The sequence below is a fragment of the Penicillium hordei genome, assembly GCF_028827395.1.
Source record: "Penicillium hordei strain IBT 12815 chromosome Unknown utg000006l_segment0_segment0, whole genome shotgun sequence".
NCBI classification, from domain to species: Eukaryota; Fungi; Ascomycota; class Eurotiomycetes; order Eurotiales; family Aspergillaceae; genus Penicillium; species Penicillium hordei.
In genome coordinates, this window is record NW_026623147.1 from 2502642 (window position 1) to 2522185 (window position 19544).

Consider the following 19544-nt stretch of genomic DNA (forward strand, 5'->3'; position numbering starts at 1 on the left):
TCTACTGGTGCGGCTTGACCGGGCGGGAAACTGGCTGTCAGTACTGTTATTTAACCGGGACTGGGCATTCATCTAGATTTGGAGCTGAAGCTGGGCCAGGAAATGCCGGCTAGATTTGGGGTTCCGAACAGTGGGGGAATATTAGGGCTCTTGGAGAGAAGGAAAATGTCTTTGACCTTGAAGGTATAGATATTGATGGTGGTAATGAGATTCGAGGTGAGTAATGGCTAGATATTCTATGCATACCATCTTACGTGTGTTCTTGTATGGAAAGAGTAATTGGACTCTTGGATATTTACATATTTACACCCGGTTGATATAGTGCAAAGAAAGCTAGATATGTACTCTTCTACTATGTAGTAATATAAAATCAAATGAACCAAGCCTCCATTGTATGGAAAGTAATCCTTCCAACTTCCTAGTGACGTTGTAATAGCTCCAGATGTTGTGTGGTTCAGAAAGGCAAACGGCGGTATGGGGCCACCCTTGGCTGCCATTGACCAATCCACAACGAGAGGCAACTTTACAATGTTGTAAATATGGATCCTGAATGGAATATGGATCTGCCTTGACCACGGTGATTAGCTGACTGTGAAACCCGCAGGTGGTATGAGCTATCTTAAGAACGATTTGGCTGCAAGGGACAAAATTTGGAGTGGATGAGCTAAGTCAGTGTATTGTGCCCAGAGGCGAGAAAGCGGTTGTGGAAAGAGAGGCGAGGCCTGGCCAGATTCTAGTGAACCATAGGAAATTCCAGTTCCAAAGACAATCCCTCTGTGGTTCTTTTTTCCGAGGCGATGAGGATCGGCGAGGTGGGCGGTGTGGACCAAACCACAATGTGGTTCTTTGCCATCCGATCGATTCTGGATTTCCCCAATTCTCTCCACATTGGGGGCGCTTTTCCAGAAATCAGTTGGGCATCTGGAAATCTGGGCTGGGATTTGTCAAGGTGACATCACGACTCTTTAGCTGCGAAGATATCAAGGATATCAAGATGAGTGTTGGATACAACTCATTGGAGTCTGAGTTGAGGGAATTATGAGGAACAGAATTATAGAAAGATTATCAAGGTAGGATAGTAGGATAGTAGGATATAGGATATAATCACGGTCATGCATAAAACCCTTGAACGGGGAAGTTGTTTCATCCACGGGTCCAAGAATAGCCTTCCTTTACTCTGATTGGTTCCAGGTGCACCCCTATAACCTTCAGTGGGGAACTCTCCACAAACAAAGCCAGACCCTGTCAGGGCCTAAACCCTCATTTCCCCCCGTTCTCGATCCTCTGGGTCTTTCTTCTTGGTCCCTGACGTACCTTCGTTTTTCCCTTTATAAGCCTCTCTTTTTCTTCTTTTGTCACTCTTTGGTCGAATCTCTCATTTTAATCGACCTCATCTTTCACAATGCGTACCTCTGGTCTTATTTCCCTTCTGCTGGCCGCTGCCCCGGCTCTGGTCTCTGCTAAGGGTACTCTCGGTTTCTCCCTCGGTGACAAGAACGCCGACGGTACCTGCAAGTCCACCAGCGACTATGAGGCCGATTTTGATGCCCTGAAGGGCCTGTCCACTCTCGTCCGTACCTACTCCGGCACTGAGTGTAAGACTCCTCAGAACATTCTGCCTGCTGCCAAAAACAAGGGCTTCAAGGTCGTTCTCGGCATGTGGTAAGTTTTTAGTTCTCCCCCTCACCCCCTAATTAGAACAATCTTTTTTTAACCGGAAATTTTCTTCTTTAGGGTTGGCAAGCCTACCGACACCAAGAACCTGTTGGAGGAGCCTTCCTTCAAGGGAGATTGGGCTGCCATTCAGAAGGCCATCCCCGGTTACGAAGACGTCATTCACGCTATCACCGTCGGATCCGAGACACTCTACCGTGGTGACTTGACTGGACCCCAGCTCCACACTTATATCAGCCACGTTATGGATAATGTGCCCAAGGGTGTTCTTGTCGGCACCGCCGAGAGTTGGAACAAGCTCGCTGATGGAACTGGCGACGCCCTGTTCACTCAGGAGCCCGTTGTGAAATATGTGTAAGTGGGGAATGAAGGACAACAGGAACTTTGCGCGCCAATTCTGACCTACTTTATAGCTTGGCCAACGCCTTTGCTTACTGGCAGGGTACTGCCGCCGACAAGGCTCACAAGACCTACTTCGATGACATGGCTGGCGCCATGGAGCACATTCAGAAGATTGCCGGTGACAACGCCGACAAGATCAACATTGTTACTGGTGAGACCGGCTGGCCCACCGATGGCGGTTCCGACTACGAGGATGCCAAGGCCGGTACCAAGAATGCTGAGAAGTTCTGGAAGACTGGTATCTGTGGTATGCTCGACTGGGGTGTTGATCTCTTCTACTTCGAGGCCTTTGATGAGTCCTGGAAGCCCGATACCAAGGGTGACAATGGCCAGATGAAGGATGAGCAGCACTGGGGTCTGTTCACCGCGGACCGCAAGGTCAAGTTCGACACCTCTTGCCCCAAATAGACTATGTGTGACTATTTGTTCGCTTCGTCTGAGTGTCTTTGCTTTGATGGCTTGCCCGCAACTAGCGGTTTCTTTTTCAGATTGTATTCATTTATTCCGGAGATTTTCATCTCCTCCAATGGAAATATGGTTTAATTGGCTGTATAACTAGATAATAACACGGACATTGCTGCGGCGTTGCGCTGAGTTCAAATTGCAGTTACAACACAAAATATAAACCGGGGAGCAGTTGCAGTTTACAATGACTACATAGATAGTACAAGTATGTAGTAAATAATTAAGAAAGTTACTTCAGTAACACTTTAAGTTTGCTATTTTACTCTTCACAATTAATCAAGTTCACCAACACTCACCATCACCAACCAGAATCACAGGTTATACAGGGTCCTGAACGCTGTTACCCTATTCAACAATACTCGAGGATTGTCGAATTCTACCAATTGCCCATCCTTAAGCACCGCGATGCGATCAAAATCTAGAATACTGTCTAGACGATGCGCGATTGAAATGATCGTAGCTTTTTCAAACTCCCGGCGAATCACTTTTTGGATCACTTTATCGGTGGCTAGATCAATGGGTAGAACTTCTATATGACTATTGACTTTCGACTGTTAGCTCTGACTATTCCAAATTGTCTTCTATAGAAAGAAAGCAGGTACTTGCCCCACACTATGGCAACCACTGGTGGCAGCGCAAAAGCAAAGTAGCCAGTTGCTATACACATTAATATCGCGCCCATTATCGTTTGATTCATAGAAACCACCAAGTCAATAAGTGTAAATGGAAGCTCCTTGTCAACGATTGACATATCCTGCCTGAATCTGTTCCTGCACGTTAGCGAGTATAAACAGCAATAAAAGGTACGCCACGAGCCTACCGGTTTGTGGTGATGCCTGTATCTATACTTGTGAAGAAGGACAATGGAGCATCCATGACCGATCTCAGAAGTCCAGCATGCAGTTTTTCCGCACTGCCTGGCACCACGTAGAGAAAAAAGTGGTAGACGGAGACATTCCAAAATATGGCGCCTATAAACAACCGGTGTAAAACCGAGCATGTTCACAGCCTAGAGATAAATGTCTTTGTTATCCTCTTGTACCAAAGCCACACCCATAACGCATCACTGACCTTCATTGACCCAAGAATGGTGGCTGTGGCATCGATACGTGTCTGTATACCTTCGTTCCACCGTTCCTGCGCTTTGCCGATGTGATACGAGATCTGTATGATGCACAGCGTTGACACAATTGCGACTACGGCGGGGCCTAGGAAGGATAATCCCAGCTCTTGATACAGTAACCACATGGCGATTCCCAGTTCAAGTGGAACTGCCCAAATTTCATAGAGGTTTTGGAAGCCTCCGCATATTGTTTCTAGAGACAGCGCACGAGAAAATGAGTTATATTCTAAATAGTCCACAAACCTAGCCAATAAAAAAAAGGCTCACCGGTATCATTTGACCTTAAGGTCACAGCTGCCGACTTGTCGAGGGATATAATGCTTAGGCTAAGCGTTTTTGCATAGATCATACTCACTAAAGTACCGCGAACAACGGTAGTAAACCAAAAGGTCATATACGTATATATACTATTTACAATCGCTGTTCCTAGGAACACGATGCCAAATGCTCTAGTCAAACCCTAGCCGATACTCTTCGCGTCTGTTTAGGACGTAACAAAGTGCGTTATCCGGGAAAGGAGAAATGGTTAGGTATATCGAAAGGCAATCAAGCAGAGACGAGAAAAGACACAGAGGAGCAGCTTGCGGCGGGTTACATTCAATATCGACTAGAACAATGTATAAGAGCGAGATTTGTTGGCTTTAGGCTATTTTTGCTGGGCCTGTCAGCGAAGCACGGTTGATTTCATCTCTTCTTCAATTGGAAATAAGTCATTTGTGTAGATAATCCGTCGAAACCCGATCGTTAATAGGGTGTTCAGCCACTAGTAAAGTGCTCGGCTATAGATCCCACTAGTTACCTCCGGGTGAAAGTCCCGGTATGGTCCTAGGAGGATGTTTTGCTTCTCGATTGCTTCTATTATTGTAAGGGTAAGCTTTACTGCTACTGTTACTGTAGACACGGCTGCGATGTGTTGGGGGGGGCACCTTGCATCCATAGTGTCCTTGTGTGTGCAATATCAAACAAAAGGGTGACCATTAGATAGATATTGATAAGTGAAGACGGCCGAGCAGAGCGAACATGCTCAATGTGAGAAAGCCAGCATAGTCCTAAGGCGTCGGCTAATGAAGTTGGTGTGCGAACGCCAGAATTCGTTGCGTATATGGTTAAAATAGCAACTTGAAGAGAAGTAAAAACGACGAGTAAGAACTAATGGGTGATATAGGTCCTTATTAGTGACAACCTTGTAGTTGTTGGCTAGAGAGTCAGACCGGCTTGTTGCTCTGTAGGAAGCTACGGGAGACTTTGTGTGATTGTCCGTACAGTGACCACAATCGAACGGGGATCAAGACCAGCAACAGAGCAGAAGGCAAGATGGAAAATATTGTAAATTCGAATAAGGGACTGAAATCAAACTGATTCGGACTAGGCGCCTGGGGCCCAAAGGCGTCGTGGCCTGTCTCAAATGGTGTGGAGTTGGATGGTGCCATTATGCATTAGAATAGATGTAGGATTCATGCTCGGTGACAAGTCTTTATATTTTTCTCGAATTATGCTGTACCTGAACTTGTCGATTATGACTCAGATGCATGAGCTCAACTCGCTACACTACAGTATTGCAAATTCCTGCCTTCCACTTGCGTGATTTATACCTTGTCTCCTCTGTGGTTGTAACCAATTCATTTCAGTGGGAAAACAATGCAAATGTTCGTGGATGTTATACATCAAATTTTTAGGTAATCCGTATAGATAGCCTCTTGATTAAAGCGCATAGAGGAGAGAAAAGATAAGACCAGAAGGGGTTTAGCCTGGGGGTGCGCAACGGGCAATACCCGACGCCCGTAGACAAATCCTCACCAATCAGCATGAAGGCACAAACCTTGGAACCCATTTGTCGCATGATAGACGCTGATTGGCCAATGTAAAGACAACCCATTAGTCATACTGTTAACACGGTTCTCGGGGGATGGTACGGTACAATCAAATCCATGGAAAGCTGACCTTCTACCCCTGAATCTCTTTAGATCTCCAGTTTTCATTTGTTTACATTTACTCAAGCAAGGGGAAGTACACCTGAGGCCATGAGTACGCAGTATAAAACCAATCCTTAACTTTGGACAAGGCAAGGGTCATTTGAATCAGATTCAGTGTTGGGTACATGTGCGTTATGCGTACATATATGTAGCATAGCAGTTGACACTGTCAAAAAAAAAAGCCAACGAGACAAGCTAAGCCAACGGCCTCGGTCTACGCTAACCAAATAATAAGCGTTGAATGGGCCTATCGTACCCTGTACACCGCATTAGCTCGGACTACCCACACTCTAGCAGGTACCCAGTACGACGATCCAATACCCGTGACGTCCGACCTTTTTTTCCCCTTAGTTCCCCATCCTGGTCTTTGATGCTTCAGACTCGAGCGTGCTTCTGATCTCTCTATTCATTTAATTTCCTTGCAGGGTGCACCTACCCAGAAAAGAAAACACGACAACCTGCACATTATCTCGCCCCAGGTTGTCTTGCCAGCAGTGATCTTCAATTCCGATTTGATTTCCATGCGTCAACATTCTGGACGATAAGCGGAGCGGCAAGCAAGTGCTTGCTGCAGGAGTCGACACGGAAGGTGTGTGTGTATGCATTGATGCTATCTCTTTTTGAACCCTTCTCGGGATTGTGGAATTGGGATCCCTACTTCGCGCCACGCGATTTGGACTTTATTTTTCAACTCCCTTGATTCAATCGCACTTCTGCCCTTGACCCCTCCAAATATGTCACTCTAACCACGCCGGATGACTACAGATCTAGATCACTCCGTCTCTTCCGCCATCTCGACGCCATCTCCACAGTTCCACTCGCGGGACACGCGCCTCACCCGTGAAACGCGTCTGGCTCCCTCACTGCTCTTGTCCTCTCCGCCATCAGGAGACTCGAGTCCGTCGACGGCTGGTTCCCCCGGTCAACGAACCTCTCCGCGGAGCATCACCCTCGAACCCCCGCCTCTCCCATTTTTATCTTCATACCGCGCAACCGAAGAATCTCGGCCCTCTTCGCCGGTCAATCGTGAGGCGGAAAGCAGCATCTACTACACCACTGAGTGGGGATCCCCATATGCAGCACCGAGTACTCGGAGACTGTCAGTGACCAATAGCCAAATCGAGTTCGTTGGGGTCGACCACGGATCTGGTCCCAGCTCGCCTGTCTCATCAGTAGCCGACCACACCGAGTTGCGGAGATCGAGGGCTGCCAACGACGACACACTTGAACCCGTGGACCGCGATATCCCCGCCAATAACGGAGATAAATCGATACGGGACTTTACGCAAGATTGGATCAACCAGTACCTTACTGGTCAGCCTAGAACAGAGCGCAGCAATTGGCTCAGCGACGACTCAGGAAGTGAAGCGCCTTCGTTCATTACTGCGAGGAACCACTTTGCCGACGACGCTTCGGACGACTGGCTCGGCCTGGAAGACGACTTTCGTTCCGACGATCTATTGAAAACTCCAACGCTCTCTGATTTCGTTGGGAAAAAAGCGGCTGCGCGTGCAAAAGTCAACAAAACCTTACACAAACGCGCTGATACCCTGCGGCAGGAGGACTTTTGGGGGTTTGCTTACGACAAAGATTCACCACAAAACAACATGTCAGACCCAAACACACTCACTGTCGAGGTAAACTCGCCGGTAGAAAAGCCGTTACCTCCTCCGCCCGCAAACGCGACGGAGGACGCCGCAACGATGGAAGACCCACCCAACCCGGGTCCACTAAAAGCACAGGTCTCTGATATCAGCAGATCAGCCACCCAAACACCACGGCGGAGAAGGAAACTGAATTGGCGTGGGAAAGCCTGCATAATCGACCTACCACATGATGATAAGAGAGGCTCCGGGCCTGGGTATCGTCTCCTAACACCTGCCGACGTTCAGCAGCGGATGCAAGAATGGGAGAACGAAGGGTTCGATGTTCGTGGGTTCACCATTGGTGATTCCGAGGACCCCTCCATAACGACGACTCTGGGAGGTCTCAGCCGACCCCTATATCCCGATCCATATGACCTCCATGAAATTTCCAAGAGCCAACCGCTTGTCGTCAACTTCCCAGACAGGGCCAAGTGGGAGTCTTATATCACTGAGCTTCAAGAAGAAAAGCTACGCGCTCTTGGGGTGTCATTCGGCGATGATGAGCCTGAACAATCAATTTCACCCGATTACTCGCTCAACCCCAGTGGCACACCTTTCCCAGGCCTTATCGCATCCCCGCCAATCCCTACTACGTCTGCAGCAAGCAATCCCCTTGGCCATATTCACCCATTCTCACCTCATTTCAATCAATCATCAATGCCTACGCCTGGTGCGATGGGATCCATTGCATCGCCTTCACAATTCGGTATGCAGACGCCATTCATGGGCGCGGAGCAAAATATGATGGGTGGATTCCCCTTCCAATTCCAGCCCACACCTCCTACTCAGGGATCTATGACTCCCCAAGGATTCGTAAATGCCCGGCAGCCAACTTCTTCGGCTGGCCCAGGGGCAATGGGCAACTTTTCCTCCATGCTATCGCCAGTGTCTCCGCTGCATGACCAAGGGTCTTTCCACCCCGGGTTCAACGATAAGGGTGTGTTCGATGACCAATATAGCCACGGCATGCACCAGGAAGGCCTGCCATATCAGGCTCCCCAGACTCCAGTTAATGGCCACCCAGATCACTTCCATGCATCGAACGTTGAGATTGCCCAGCCTACACCTCGAGGCCACGGTCATAATTTGAGCGAGACTCTGCAAAGAGGACTGGACCAGATGACACATACCGATTACCATCTGGAAAACTCGATCGACCGACAATTGGATGATGATTACCGTGATGTGAGCGACCACGCAGGCCTGAATCCCAACATGCTGAAGTCGCGTTGGGGATTGCCAGAAAATGAACACCACGCACAGAACCCTTCCCATCACGCACCTCATCCCTTCACCCAGCACCAGCTCCCTAACCAATTCTATGGAGACCAATATCAACAACATAATGGTCTTGATGCTTCTGATCTCGACACAAACCCCAGTGTTGCGGGTACGCCGCAGACTCGCCAAGGGCCGTGGCACGAGACCCAGCCCAGCGGCAACTCCTACCACGCAGGCCATCAGTCGCAGCTCTCGATTTCATCACTCAACGTTGAAGCCAAGGAATTCGACCCTACCGCATCGTTCAATTCCCAGCCTATGCCGTTTGGCAATGATCCATTCCAGTTCGGCGGCAGGAGCGAGCAAGGACTCGGTTTTGTCCCGCCTCCCTCGTTCGCGCCTGGTAGTAGTATGAACGGTCCAATTGATTCCAAGCTGAACCACAATGCCAGTGGTAGCAGCGGATTCAAGTTCTCCACGGCGTCGTTCAATGTTGACGCACCTGTTTTCAACCCCAACCCCTCAGTCAGCCTTAACTCGAATGCCAGCTCCGAGCAGCCTCCCGCTGGTCGCACCAAGATTTTCGGCGACATTAACATCAGCGAGATCACCACGCCTGACAAGAAGTCCAAGGCTATTCCTATCGTGCGACCCGATGAGGTCGAACAGGAGAACAATGAAAAAGAGCGGGTCATTGAAGTCGACACCAACGGTCGACCCGTGCAGCCTACCGACCGCCACAAGCGTGCGCGTCGGGGTGTTGGCCACCCTGAAGGCGAGGCTAGATACAGCATCTCGACCCACCCTCTGGGCGAGGCAGGCAACGCTCAAGCTTCGAGTGTGCTCCATGCTGTCGCGGAGGGCAAGGAGAATGCCATGCCCAAAGAGAACAATCCAGTAGAGCGGACGGGTACTCCTGTCAGCGAAGCTGACACTTGGACTTTGTTCGATGCGAAGCGCGAGGCCGAGAACGGGTCGCAAACCGGATCACCGGCCCGGGCAGAGACCTCTAAGGGTATTGTTGTCGAAGAACGTGAACCAAGGGAGCCTGCTGCAGGAGATGATACGTCTGTCACTGTCTCGAAGGGTGTCAATCACGATTCTCGTGGATCCAAGAGCTCGATTAAGAGCAGTGTGCTGTCACCCAATGCCCAGCCTTTCGAGTTCAAGCCTGCTGTTTCTGAATTTATTCCCACGACTGTTCAACCATCTAGCTTTGCTGAGCCAAAGCCTCTTGAAGCAAATGCCATCGAAGACCAGCCCATCGGAAACGCTGTCAAGAGTCCTGCTGAAGATAAACACAAGCAAGCTGGACTCATGGCTTCCCGCTTTGCCGCCACAAGCCCACCTAAGAAGACAACCTCTCTAGGTCAGCCTGAGGCCCAGACTCCAACCCGCGTAGAAACAGAATTCATCACTCGCCAGCCTAAGCATTACGACAGCCCGTGGGACTCCGAGGACGACTCACCTGACGATGAGGAGCTGAACGCAGTCATGGAACAGCTAAACGACGACGACGCAGATGTCGGCATCGAGCGGCACGCGACTCCTTACAACACGATCCACGCGACTCCCTTCCAACCGCGACGCGACCACCTAACGGAGTCGATGGGCGGTCCCACGAAGGAGCAGCGGTTCGGTTCTGCGGAGGCCCGAAGCGAAGCCCCCAGCCCGAGCCCTGGTGGAGTCCCCAAGACCTACAAGCTTAGCATTCCCAAACTTGGCTCGGATATCGATGCCAACAGCAATGCTACCTTCTCTCCGCAGAAGAGCCTTATCTCTCGTCTGCAGTCCCCTGTTCGCCACCTTGTTACTGAGAATGACCATGTCAGTGACTGGGATGACATGATCTCCGCCGGTGAAGACGAGAAGTTCATGAACCGTAACCGCTTCTTCGACCGTCGCATCAATGATCTTGTTGGCACCGCGATCGACGAGCATTTGGGCCCTATGGAACGTGCCTTGGCTGTCATTCAGCAGTCGGTGGCTTCTATTGCCACTGGCACTGCAAGCAGAAGGGTTTTCCGCAGCACATCCGCCGAGATGGAAGACAGTGATGCTGATGATGAGGACGACGATGGCGAGGAAGCTTCAGTTCGCGATCGCTCGCCCCACAACATGAGGGAGCGTAAGCTGGAGATGCTCAAGAATGTTGTCATGGAAGCCTTAGTTACTCATGATATCCCTCAACGCGTTTCCCCTCACTCAAGCCACAGCGAGATGTCGCAGCTTAAGGAAAGCATTGCTGAACTGCAGGCTCTCACAATCAAAAAGCTTGCTCAGGACCCTGTTGGCGATATGCGCGAGATTCTAGAGGAAGCCATGGCCAAACAATTGGCCCAGCAGATCGCCTTGCAGAAGCCCCCGAGCCCGCGCCTGTCAGAAGCCGAGGAGATTGGTGCCGACAGCCTTATGCTCCAGATCGACGGCCTCAAGGGCATGTTGCGAGTTGCCGATGAGCGTGCCGAGCAAGAGTACAAGGATCGCCGCGATGCGCAGGATGCTATGACTGAGCTCCAGCGACTGTTGAAGTTTGCTGAAGAAGATGCTGCTCGTCACAGTGCTGCTGCAGAGGATGCTGAGTCTCGTCTCCTCCAGTTCAAGGAAGAGAAGATTCCCTACTTTGAAAAGATGCAGTTCCGCACCGAGTCTCTTTCCGAGGAGAGCGAGACTCTCAAGGTTACTATCGCTGAGCTGTCCACGAAGAACATCGCGCTTGAGGGTACCCTCGACGAGTACCGTCTTTCTAGCGATAGCTTCCGCCGTCAACTTGAAACTACTAAGGGTGAGAACAAGTCTCTGCATGAGACTATTGATCACTTGAGGACTCGCATCGAGGACAGCATGATCTCGCGCCAGAACCTCACCGAAAAGTTCGATCGCCTTCAAGATGACATGCTCAATGTCACTGCCGAGATTACCCGCGATCAAGCTGCCTGGCGCAGAAAGGAGGAAGACCAATCTGCTAGGTACAATGAGCTGCGCGCGTCGCACTCTCGTGAGCTCCAATTGCGCCAGAAGCTCGAGGAGGACGTCCGCGAATTCGAAAAGAACGAGCGGGAGGCCACAAAGCTGAGGTTCATTCATGAGCAATCGCAGCAAGAAAATGCTAGACTGGAGGAACTGGTCACTAATCTCCGAGCGGAGAACCATGACCTGCAAATCAAATCTGCCCGGTTCGAGCGAGAGTTCATCGAAGCCCGTGAGAGCAGCCGTGTCGAGATCCAACGCACTCGCTCCTCGATGGAGGCGGACCTTGACGCTTCTAACAGCCAGGTCAACATTGTGCGTGCCGAGCTGGAGGCCCAGATCATTCGTCTGCAGACTCAGCTTGACAACAACCGCATGGATACCGATACCTCTCGCGAGCGCTACGAGCTTCTCCTCGAGGAAGCCAGGGATTCGAAGGCCACCGCCCTAGCTGCTAAGGACCTTGCCATCGATGAGAACCGCAAGATTCATGAGCGCGTTCTCAATGACCTGCGTGAACGTCACGCTCGCGCTTTGCATAACTCTTCGGAGGATCGTGCACGCGGTGAGAGTCACAACATGGAGCGCATAGCTTTGTCCGAGGACAAGGCTAACCACCTGCAAGAGCGCGTGAACCTCCTTGAAGAGAAGCTTGAGATCGCTCAAGCTGCTGCTCGTGCTGCTGCCGAAGCAGCCCACAGCGCCAAGGCAATCCCCGGCCCAGTCCCGGCGGCCGCACCCTCGCACTCGCGGGCGACGCCGTCCATGTCCTACAACAAGGGATCTGAAGAACCCGAACGGATCTCTCCTCAAGCCCTGCGCGAGTCGATCTTCGTCCTCCAGGATCAGCTCCAGCAGCGTGAAACACGCATCGAGGAGCTTGAACAAGAAGTCTCCACGATAGATAAAGACGCGCCAAATAAGATCAAGGAGAAAGATACCGAGATCACCTGGCTGCGTGAGCTCCTAGGCGTCCGCATCGACGACCTGCAAGACATTATCCAGACCGTGTCCAAGCCTTCATTCAATCAGCAAGCCGTCCGCGATGCAGCCATCCGCCTTAAGGCCAACCTCCAAATGCAGCAGCAAGAAAAGGAACGCCTAACAACCGGCAACCTCCCCTCCCTCGCCGACCTTGCCGCCTCACCCCGCTCCCTCCCCCTAGCTGCAGCCGCCGCCTGGGGAAATTGGCGCAAAGGCCGCGAATCTGCCGCCATTACCTCTGAGCAGACTCCATCAAAGCCTAGTAACGCGAGCGCTTTCCTATCAGGCCTTCTAACGCCTCCCAGCTCTCATGTCCGAGAGAACGGTCCTGGCTCGCAGGCTAGTGCTGCCGCGCGGTTTGCGCAAACTCGCCCTTTGAGAGGCTTCAAATCAACCCCAAGACGCGGCTCGGTTCGCAGCCAGGCACCTATCACAGAACCGCCTCAGACGCCACCTCTTCTCCGTCGCTCGAGTTATGACCATGACGCTGAGCCGGCGAACTACGAGGACGGGAGCTTCGCGGATGAAAACGAGAGCACCGTTGGTGGGATGGTTTCGGCTTCGCCGAAGGAGAGAGACGATGAGGGTCCATTTGGGCCTCAGATCGATGAGGTTGGAGCTGAAGAAAGCGATCTTCAAGTCGACGCTGAAGCTGACGTCTCCTCTTCCGACGAACCCTCTACCGAGGAAGAGTGATCCCGCTGTCTTTGATCATCGCTCATAGATTGCTTTGAATTTTCCATCTCATCTCGGTGTTTCTTTGCTCTTTTTTCTTTCTTTTTCTTGTCAGAAAAATGACTACAGAACGAACCATCGATCTGTGATATCTTTGCATTTATCGTCTTACTGCTATCTCTGCCAGCCGCCAATTTCCCAGAATTCTCTCCTCTCGTTATATCCATATTCCCCCTTTCGACATACATACCTATCTTCCGGCTTCATGGCCATTGATCAATGTTTGCGTCTTCGGATTTGATACCACACCGTTATTTCGCTGCTTTTCTACCTCCAATCTCCCCCGAAGGTCTTGTACATTGAATATCCTACATTACTTTTTTTTTCATGTCCTATCGTTTACATCCCCTCTATACATACTAATAGTCAATCTGTCTCATTCTTTACTTTCTGATTGTTCTATATTATCCATGCATGTCCCCCCTTTTTGTGATGTCGTTGTCGGATGTAGCTTGTTGATACACGCTTCCCGTTGCGTTTTCTTGTAGTTTATTACTGTTCAAGTGTTTACTATTTCCAAATAAATTCAGCCTCTTTAATACGTTAAAATATAGGTTGGCTGGTACTGATTATAACCACTTCGGCCAACGAAATGCGCACCTGGATGGTCTTACCCAAGTAAAAGAGAATTTCTCCGCCCACCCTTTCCGCAGACAAGAGGGCCACTTTCCAGCTCTTGCTGACCGTTTGTGGGAACATGGTACTGACCCGCCAACCCGTCACGCATGGGTTCCAGCACGTTCTACGTAGCAAGCTTAGGAGACTATTACCGATATCTACTGGAACGAAATCTTCGATATCACTAACTTCGGTCGTGACGATCGGGTCTGTGTAACGAGTCAGAATTGGGCCATGTCAACTCCATCGTCCGCTGGGACCCCGCGTCCATGCGCGAAAGCTACAACATTTTGGCTGATCTTGTCGCCATTGAAACCTACAATACCTCCACCTTCATCTTCGAGTTCTATGGCCGCAAAGGTGTCCGCGACTTCCCTGATGGCTTGAACGTTGTTCCACCGGAGGAGCGGAACAAGTACAACATGTTGGCTGCCTTCTTATTCTGGTCCGGTGATAATGGGTCTGAGCTCGCCGTTGCCCGCGAGTTCGGAGAGAGGCTTCAAGTTGCCAGCTGCAACGGTGAGATTGCTCACTCTTATGTCAATTACGCCATGGGCGGCGAGGAGCTTCCGCAGGTGTACGGCCGTAACGTTAACCGCCCGGAGAAGCTCCAGGCCATCAAGACCAGGTTTGATCCTTACAAAAAGCTTGGATTCTATGCTTCCCTCGCAGGCGCTTGAGGGCGAAGACGAAAGGATAGTGACGGTGAGGGAGGAAAATGAACACAGTCGGAACTTAGATGAAGTACTACATCTTTTAGGTTTAGGCATCTGTGCCAGTGCCGGTTCTCAATCGCAACCATTGCGGTTTAGGGTTGAGGCCAAGGTTTAGCCTCAACTGCTGTTTATGGCGAAGTCTGGCTAACACACGGTCTGCTTTTATACCTGAGACATTAAGCTCGAGCCGCTCTTAATTAGAGAACTGAAGGCAATCAACATCATGAAACGGATAGAGTTCTCTGCCATTTCCTACGCTCCTCGGTCATAACATGTTTTCTTGATAAGATGTAGCTTCGAAAAATGAGGGCGGCAGCAATGCTATCAACGTACTAACTATCACAGTATAAATGACCCTATGGGGCTAATCCTTTGGAGGTATCCATAGTCTGCGGAGCTCTGAGTGCATTAGTGTCACTGGTTGGACACTGGGCGTGACTGTGTAACGCCTCTGTGTATTGGTGCACCCTAGCCGATACCAGATATCAGATCTAGAAATTAGAAATTAAACATCTTTTGTATGACTTGCCCATACAAAATGTATTTAACCACCTCGTAGGATATAAGATTTATCAACCCTCGAATTAGTTAGGGAAGAGATAAGAAGATATATATAGCCTACAGGAAGTCCATTTGATATAATCAAACTGATAAATAATATCAAGAGAGCAAGCACCTAGTATTATTTTACATATAACTTCATATGTAGTGTCTTTTCAAACTATTCCTCTTCTTCCACATCAAACATAGAGAATTAGTACTGGCATCAAATTCAATGGGCTAGAACCATATCACATTTTGAATTCTTTCCCTGCGAGGTGTTTTAAGTATCTTTTGAATGGGCTTGTCATACAAAAGGTACCTAATTTCTAATTTTCTAGATCTGATATTTGGTGAAAATCTAGTATTGGCTAGGGTGCACCAATACACAGAGGTGTGTTGGGCGCTTAACATGGTTACAATTGTTACATATGCGTCGGAGAATTTCCCCGTTGCAGATATTAAGCATCTCATCCAGTGAGATCGATAGTTGACTGGTACAATCAAGTTTGACCATGTCTAAATTCACTTCTCTCTGCTGTGAGTCTTCTATTTCATTGAATATTGAATATACTGTATGATGCTTTCTCGCTTTGTATCTAAAATTGGTCAATTGGAACTTTCTGTTATTGTTTTAACACGAACATACATAGTTGTGGATGAAATATATGTTGCGATATACCTTGCAAGATTTTAAATGATTGTTCAAGTAAACATCAATCCCATAGGAGACCCGACGAAACCAACCTTCAAATAGACATATAAAGACCGATTATCCTATATTACAACCTAAATCCAAGTCCAGTATACATCGAGCCAAGACCGAATCTCAAGGCGGAGCGGTGTTTATTGAAAGTTGGTCCGAGCGCCGCCAATTGACACCTTGCGTGTTGACCAACAACTAACATCACCACCACTCCACTCGTCAATCCCCCCAGACTCATCGGAGTTAGCCGAAGCCTTACACTATGCGATTCTCAACAAGCACCATCCTGGTTACCGCGCTGGGATGGATTACCGCCGCGACCGCACACACCATCCAACTCAAGGCTCACACACGAGAATGCTTCCACGAGTCACTGCACCGCGACGATGTCATGACTGTCACTTTCCAGGTTGGAGATCGGGAGTTTGGAGGGAGTGGAAACCTTGAGGTTGATTTCTGGGTATGAACTATCCCGGTCCTGGTCTTGATGTTGGGTGTTTCGGGTGTCGCCCGGGAGTCCTGTTCTGCTCCGATGGTGGTACTGGCATGATATATCGGATTCAGAAACCGAGAGATCTACGTCTTCCAGGACTAGTCCAGCTGCTACACTGGGATATAGGGACAGTCCAAATGGAGAACGCAAATGCTAACGCTCGGTCGCCGCAGGTCGAGGATCCCCTGAGAAACCGCCAGTACTTCAAGCAAGCCGTTACCTCCGACGACTACTCGTTCACCGCACAGGCGGACGGCAAATACAACTACTGCTTCAGCAACGAGGGTTGGACCTCGAACTCCAAGGAGGTCTCCTTCAACGTCCACGGAATTGTCTACGTGCCTGAACACGAGATGGCGCAGGATCCCCTCGAGGTTGAAGGTAAGCGCCGGGAACAACAGCCAGCAGAAGAATATTGAGACTGATCATCTGGTACTATCTAGTTCGCAAACTCTCCGAGGCTTTGACGCAGGTGAAGGATGAGCAATCGTACATTGTCGTGCGCGAGCGAGTACACCGCAATACCGCAGAGAGCACCAACGGCCGCGTGAAGTGGTGGAGTATGTTCCAGCTTATGGTGGTTATTGGCGAGGGTGTGTTCCAGGTGTGGTGGCTCAAGAGATTCTTCGAGGTACGTGTGGTTCTTTTGATTGAAACACCGAAAGATGAGATACTAACGATATGCAGGTCAAGCGTGTGGTCTAAACTTGATTTGCCGTCTTTCCTTGATCAAAAACATCTCCTTTTTCCCCTTTTGTTATGCATCGATGAGCGGCAATTGTGGATTTTGGTATTTCTGGAGCAGTTCGTTTTCAGCGCGATCTGCCAGGATAAATTTATCACGTTTTCACGCCATGGTGTCATGCGACCATTAAGTCTATATAATATAAATCTGTATTACCGGTGACCCATATGACCTTCGTGTGGACTTGTATACTTGGTACTGTAGTTGTCCTGAGGATGCCAGTGGCTGGTAAAAGTACCGCAACCCAGAAGAAATGCGGAGATACATGAATTCTGATCCAATTGATCATGTTTGGATAGCAAAATAAAAATAAAAATAAAGGCCCTTTTCAAAGTACAAGGGGTTTCTCGCAAAATTACTTTCACCGTGACGGGTATACATTGACCCCGCAACTGCGCAAAGACAACGTATAAATCCCGTTCTATCAATGCAAGGGTGGAAAGCCTGACATTCGAGGATAAGAAAAAAAAGCCCCGATATCACGAGCACCTTACATGGTATTCTACTTTAAATAGTGATGGATGAGGGAAACTCCAGCTTCCTGAACGACCCTGATCCCAGCGATCCGGTCTTCCATGTTTGCTGGGGTCGACAGTCGTGTTCAAGCTGCCTGACTGGTAATGTTGCCTGCAGCTGGTGTGCCATCGTAGGTCACATCCTCTTATGACCAACTTTGTTTTTGTAGTCAAGTTTTACGTTTCTCTCCTTCTCTCCCTTCCTCGTCATTTGCATTCCACATGCGCAAGCTCTCCACCGTACTCGTTTCATATCGTGCTCCCTTGCGTCGCAGAATGGGGAGAGGGGTTTAAACCACACCTCCCACAGGCCCCCATTATTACCTTTTTGCTTTGACTTGATCAGCACATTTAGACCCATGATCTTCTACTCCGTGCCGGAAGAAACTGACTATTGATTGTTATGCTATAGTCCTCGACCTGTGTTCCTAACCCATCGCGGGTTCCCATACTTGCGCCTTTCGGCTCAGAAACCATCTGCCCCCTTGGCTCCAAGGAGAGGTGGGAACTGAGAGCTATGCCGTTTGGGTGCCACGCTAGTACCGTGACTGTTCTGTCAGTAATGAGTGCTGTGCTTATGACGCTGGCGTTGGGCGTGGCAGGGGCTGGATTGGTGTGGCTTGTGCGCCGGACTCGATGGCGTTGGAAGGAGGCAGAGTATGGGGAGCTTGACGAGGAAGGGCAAAGATCATCTAGGTGGCGAGGTTGGGATTTGGGGCTTGCAGCCTTTGTTGGCCTCTTTCCTCACTGGACTCGGACGGAGGGTCAGCTTGAAGTCGAGGAGGAGATAAGGCCGCTGTTGGAGTAGACTTAAAATCACAGGTGCTGCCATCTTTATGTCTATGGGCTGATTATGAAATGTATGAGGGTTGTATCTTGGTATGTTGCTATATAAGTTGCTACCCCAATCAAGCGATACAGTTGATCATCTCGCGTGCAACTAGAGCAATCTCCTCAGCAGTCTGCTTGTTTCTTGGAATTAAATGCCCCGCGCCATGATCAAACAGATCAGCACTGTCTGGATCGCACATATTGTACAGTGCCATTGACCCATCAAGGAACGGATCCGACGCACCAACAACATGGAAGGTGGGAATAGTGATTGGTTCTTCATCGTAGTCGTCAGCCGTAAGAAGCTGGCCTGTTACTGGATGCACTGGTGGCCATCCACTGAAAAAAATCGCGTATTTAATTCGAGGCCTCCGACCAAGTTCGCTCTCTCTTCTTTGTTCCTCGAGAATAAGGGACGCGCCAACTTGGGCGCCCTCAGAGAAGCCAATCACACCCTCAATGTCGTGTTCATTGTCAAGAATGGCAACCAGACTGTCCACGACCTCGACGATACACGAGAATGTGGGATCATCTGCCGCCTTTGCGGCGGCTTTGATTGCCTCTTCTGGGGTGTCGCGTTTCGGGAAGTCACTCATATTCGCGTGGACCCGTTCGGGTCCATCGACCCTGATGAAGGTATAGTTGGGTGGTGGACCGAAAAATCCGGCGAATTCTGGGGGAACATGCACCTCGGTGGCTCCCTGAGTGTATCGAAAGCTGGCATTTCCATTGGACTCGAGGGCATCCGCGAACGGGCCTGGATCCACTATTAGTTCAACGTTCTCTTTCAACGTTGATCGCATCGAATGCAGCTTACCTAGCTGTGTTTGGAGAGCCTGTATATTCAATGTCAACTAATGACTTGTGATGAAAAGGGCATTATATACCTTGGCGCTGCAATAGCCTCCTGGGAGGCATAGAAACTTCATCACGGTGATCAACTGGGGAATATCCGCGGAGAAGACGCGAGATGGAATACCAGCCGGAGTGTTCTATAAAGCGTCTTTCTACGCGAGGAGGCACGGACGAACTATGCCATCAGGTATCTGCCATCATCCCGGGGGTTTTGCCCCTGTGGTTAGAATGTACAAAAATACGCACCCTCGCCTTAGCAAGGCACCGAAAAGAAACACTATCCAAACCATCGCAGAGACATGGTTTGGAGCGCAAGATCAGATCTACTAATC

General features: G+C 49.7%; 7 protein-coding genes across 7 annotated transcripts; 5 read left to right on the top strand and 2 right to left on the bottom strand.

Moving 5' to 3' along the window:
* Positions 1-1402: 1402 nt before the first annotated feature.
* bgt1 (1,3-beta-glucanosyltransferase Bgt1) lies at positions 1403-2484 on the top strand (the record flags this gene model as incomplete). Its single annotated transcript, XM_056902640.1, has 3 exons — positions 1403-1662; positions 1735-2028; positions 2088-2484. The coding sequence occupies 3 exons, from the start codon at positions 1403-1405 to the stop codon at positions 2482-2484; spliced, it is 951 nt and encodes a 316-aa protein (XP_056747927.1).
* A 2385-nt stretch (positions 2485-4869) lies between these two features.
* N7537_011587 (uncharacterized protein) lies at positions 4870-5094 on the bottom strand (the record flags this gene model as incomplete). Its single annotated transcript, XM_056902641.1, has 1 exon — positions 4870-5094. One exon carries the CDS (start codon positions 5092-5094, stop codon positions 4870-4872), a length of 225 nt encoding a protein of 74 aa, XP_056747928.1.
* A 1298-nt stretch (positions 5095-6392) lies between these two features.
* On the top strand, positions 6393-13154 carry N7537_011588 (putative myosin class II heavy chain (MHC); the record flags this gene model as incomplete). Its single annotated transcript, XM_056902642.1, has 1 exon — positions 6393-13154. The coding sequence occupies one exon, from the start codon at positions 6393-6395 to the stop codon at positions 13152-13154; it is 6762 nt and encodes a 2253-aa protein (XP_056747929.1).
* Positions 13155-14080: 926 nt separating this feature from the next.
* Positions 14081-14491, top strand: N7537_011589 (uncharacterized protein; the record flags this gene model as incomplete). The annotated part of the gene is made up of 1 exon (XM_056902643.1): positions 14081-14491. One exon carries the CDS (start codon positions 14081-14083, stop codon positions 14489-14491), a length of 411 nt encoding a protein of 136 aa, XP_056747930.1.
* A 1536-nt stretch (positions 14492-16027) lies between these two features.
* Positions 16028-17002, top strand: N7537_011590 (p24 family protein). The gene is made up of 4 exons (XM_056902644.1): positions 16028-16233; positions 16440-16647; positions 16710-16897; positions 16954-17002. Exons 1-4 carry the CDS (start codon positions 16036-16038, stop codon positions 16969-16971), a joined length of 612 nt encoding a protein of 203 aa, XP_056747931.1. The 5' UTR covers positions 16028-16035; the 3' UTR covers positions 16972-17002.
* A 526-nt stretch (positions 17003-17528) lies between these two features.
* Positions 17529-18334, top strand: N7537_011591 (uncharacterized protein; the record flags this gene model as incomplete). Its single annotated transcript, XM_056902645.1, has 2 exons — positions 17529-17657; positions 17939-18334. 2 exons carry the CDS (start codon positions 17529-17531, stop codon positions 18332-18334), a joined length of 525 nt encoding a protein of 174 aa, XP_056747932.1.
* Positions 18335-18434: 100 nt separating this feature from the next.
* Positions 18435-19286, bottom strand: N7537_011592 (uncharacterized protein; the record flags this gene model as incomplete). Its single annotated transcript, XM_056902646.1, has 3 exons — positions 18435-19114; positions 19175-19193; positions 19245-19286. The coding sequence occupies 3 exons, from the start codon at positions 19284-19286 to the stop codon at positions 18435-18437; spliced, it is 741 nt and encodes a 246-aa protein (XP_056747933.1).
* Between the last annotated feature and the right edge of the window lie 258 nt (positions 19287-19544).

Bases quoted from the DNA above. Each gene is read 5' to 3' on its own strand.
- N7537_011590 (XM_056902644.1), top strand. From the start codon at position 16,036: ATGCGATTCTCAACAAGCACCATCCTGGTTACCGCGCTGGGATGGATT. The intron at 16,234-16,439 runs GTATGAACTATC...CGGTCGCCGCAG, and splicing joins ACCTTGAGGTTGATTTCTGG to GTCGAGGATCCCCTGAGAAA. The intron at 16,648-16,709 runs GTAAGCGCCGGG...GGTACTATCTAG, and splicing joins GGATCCCCTCGAGGTTGAAG to TTCGCAAACTCTCCGAGGCT.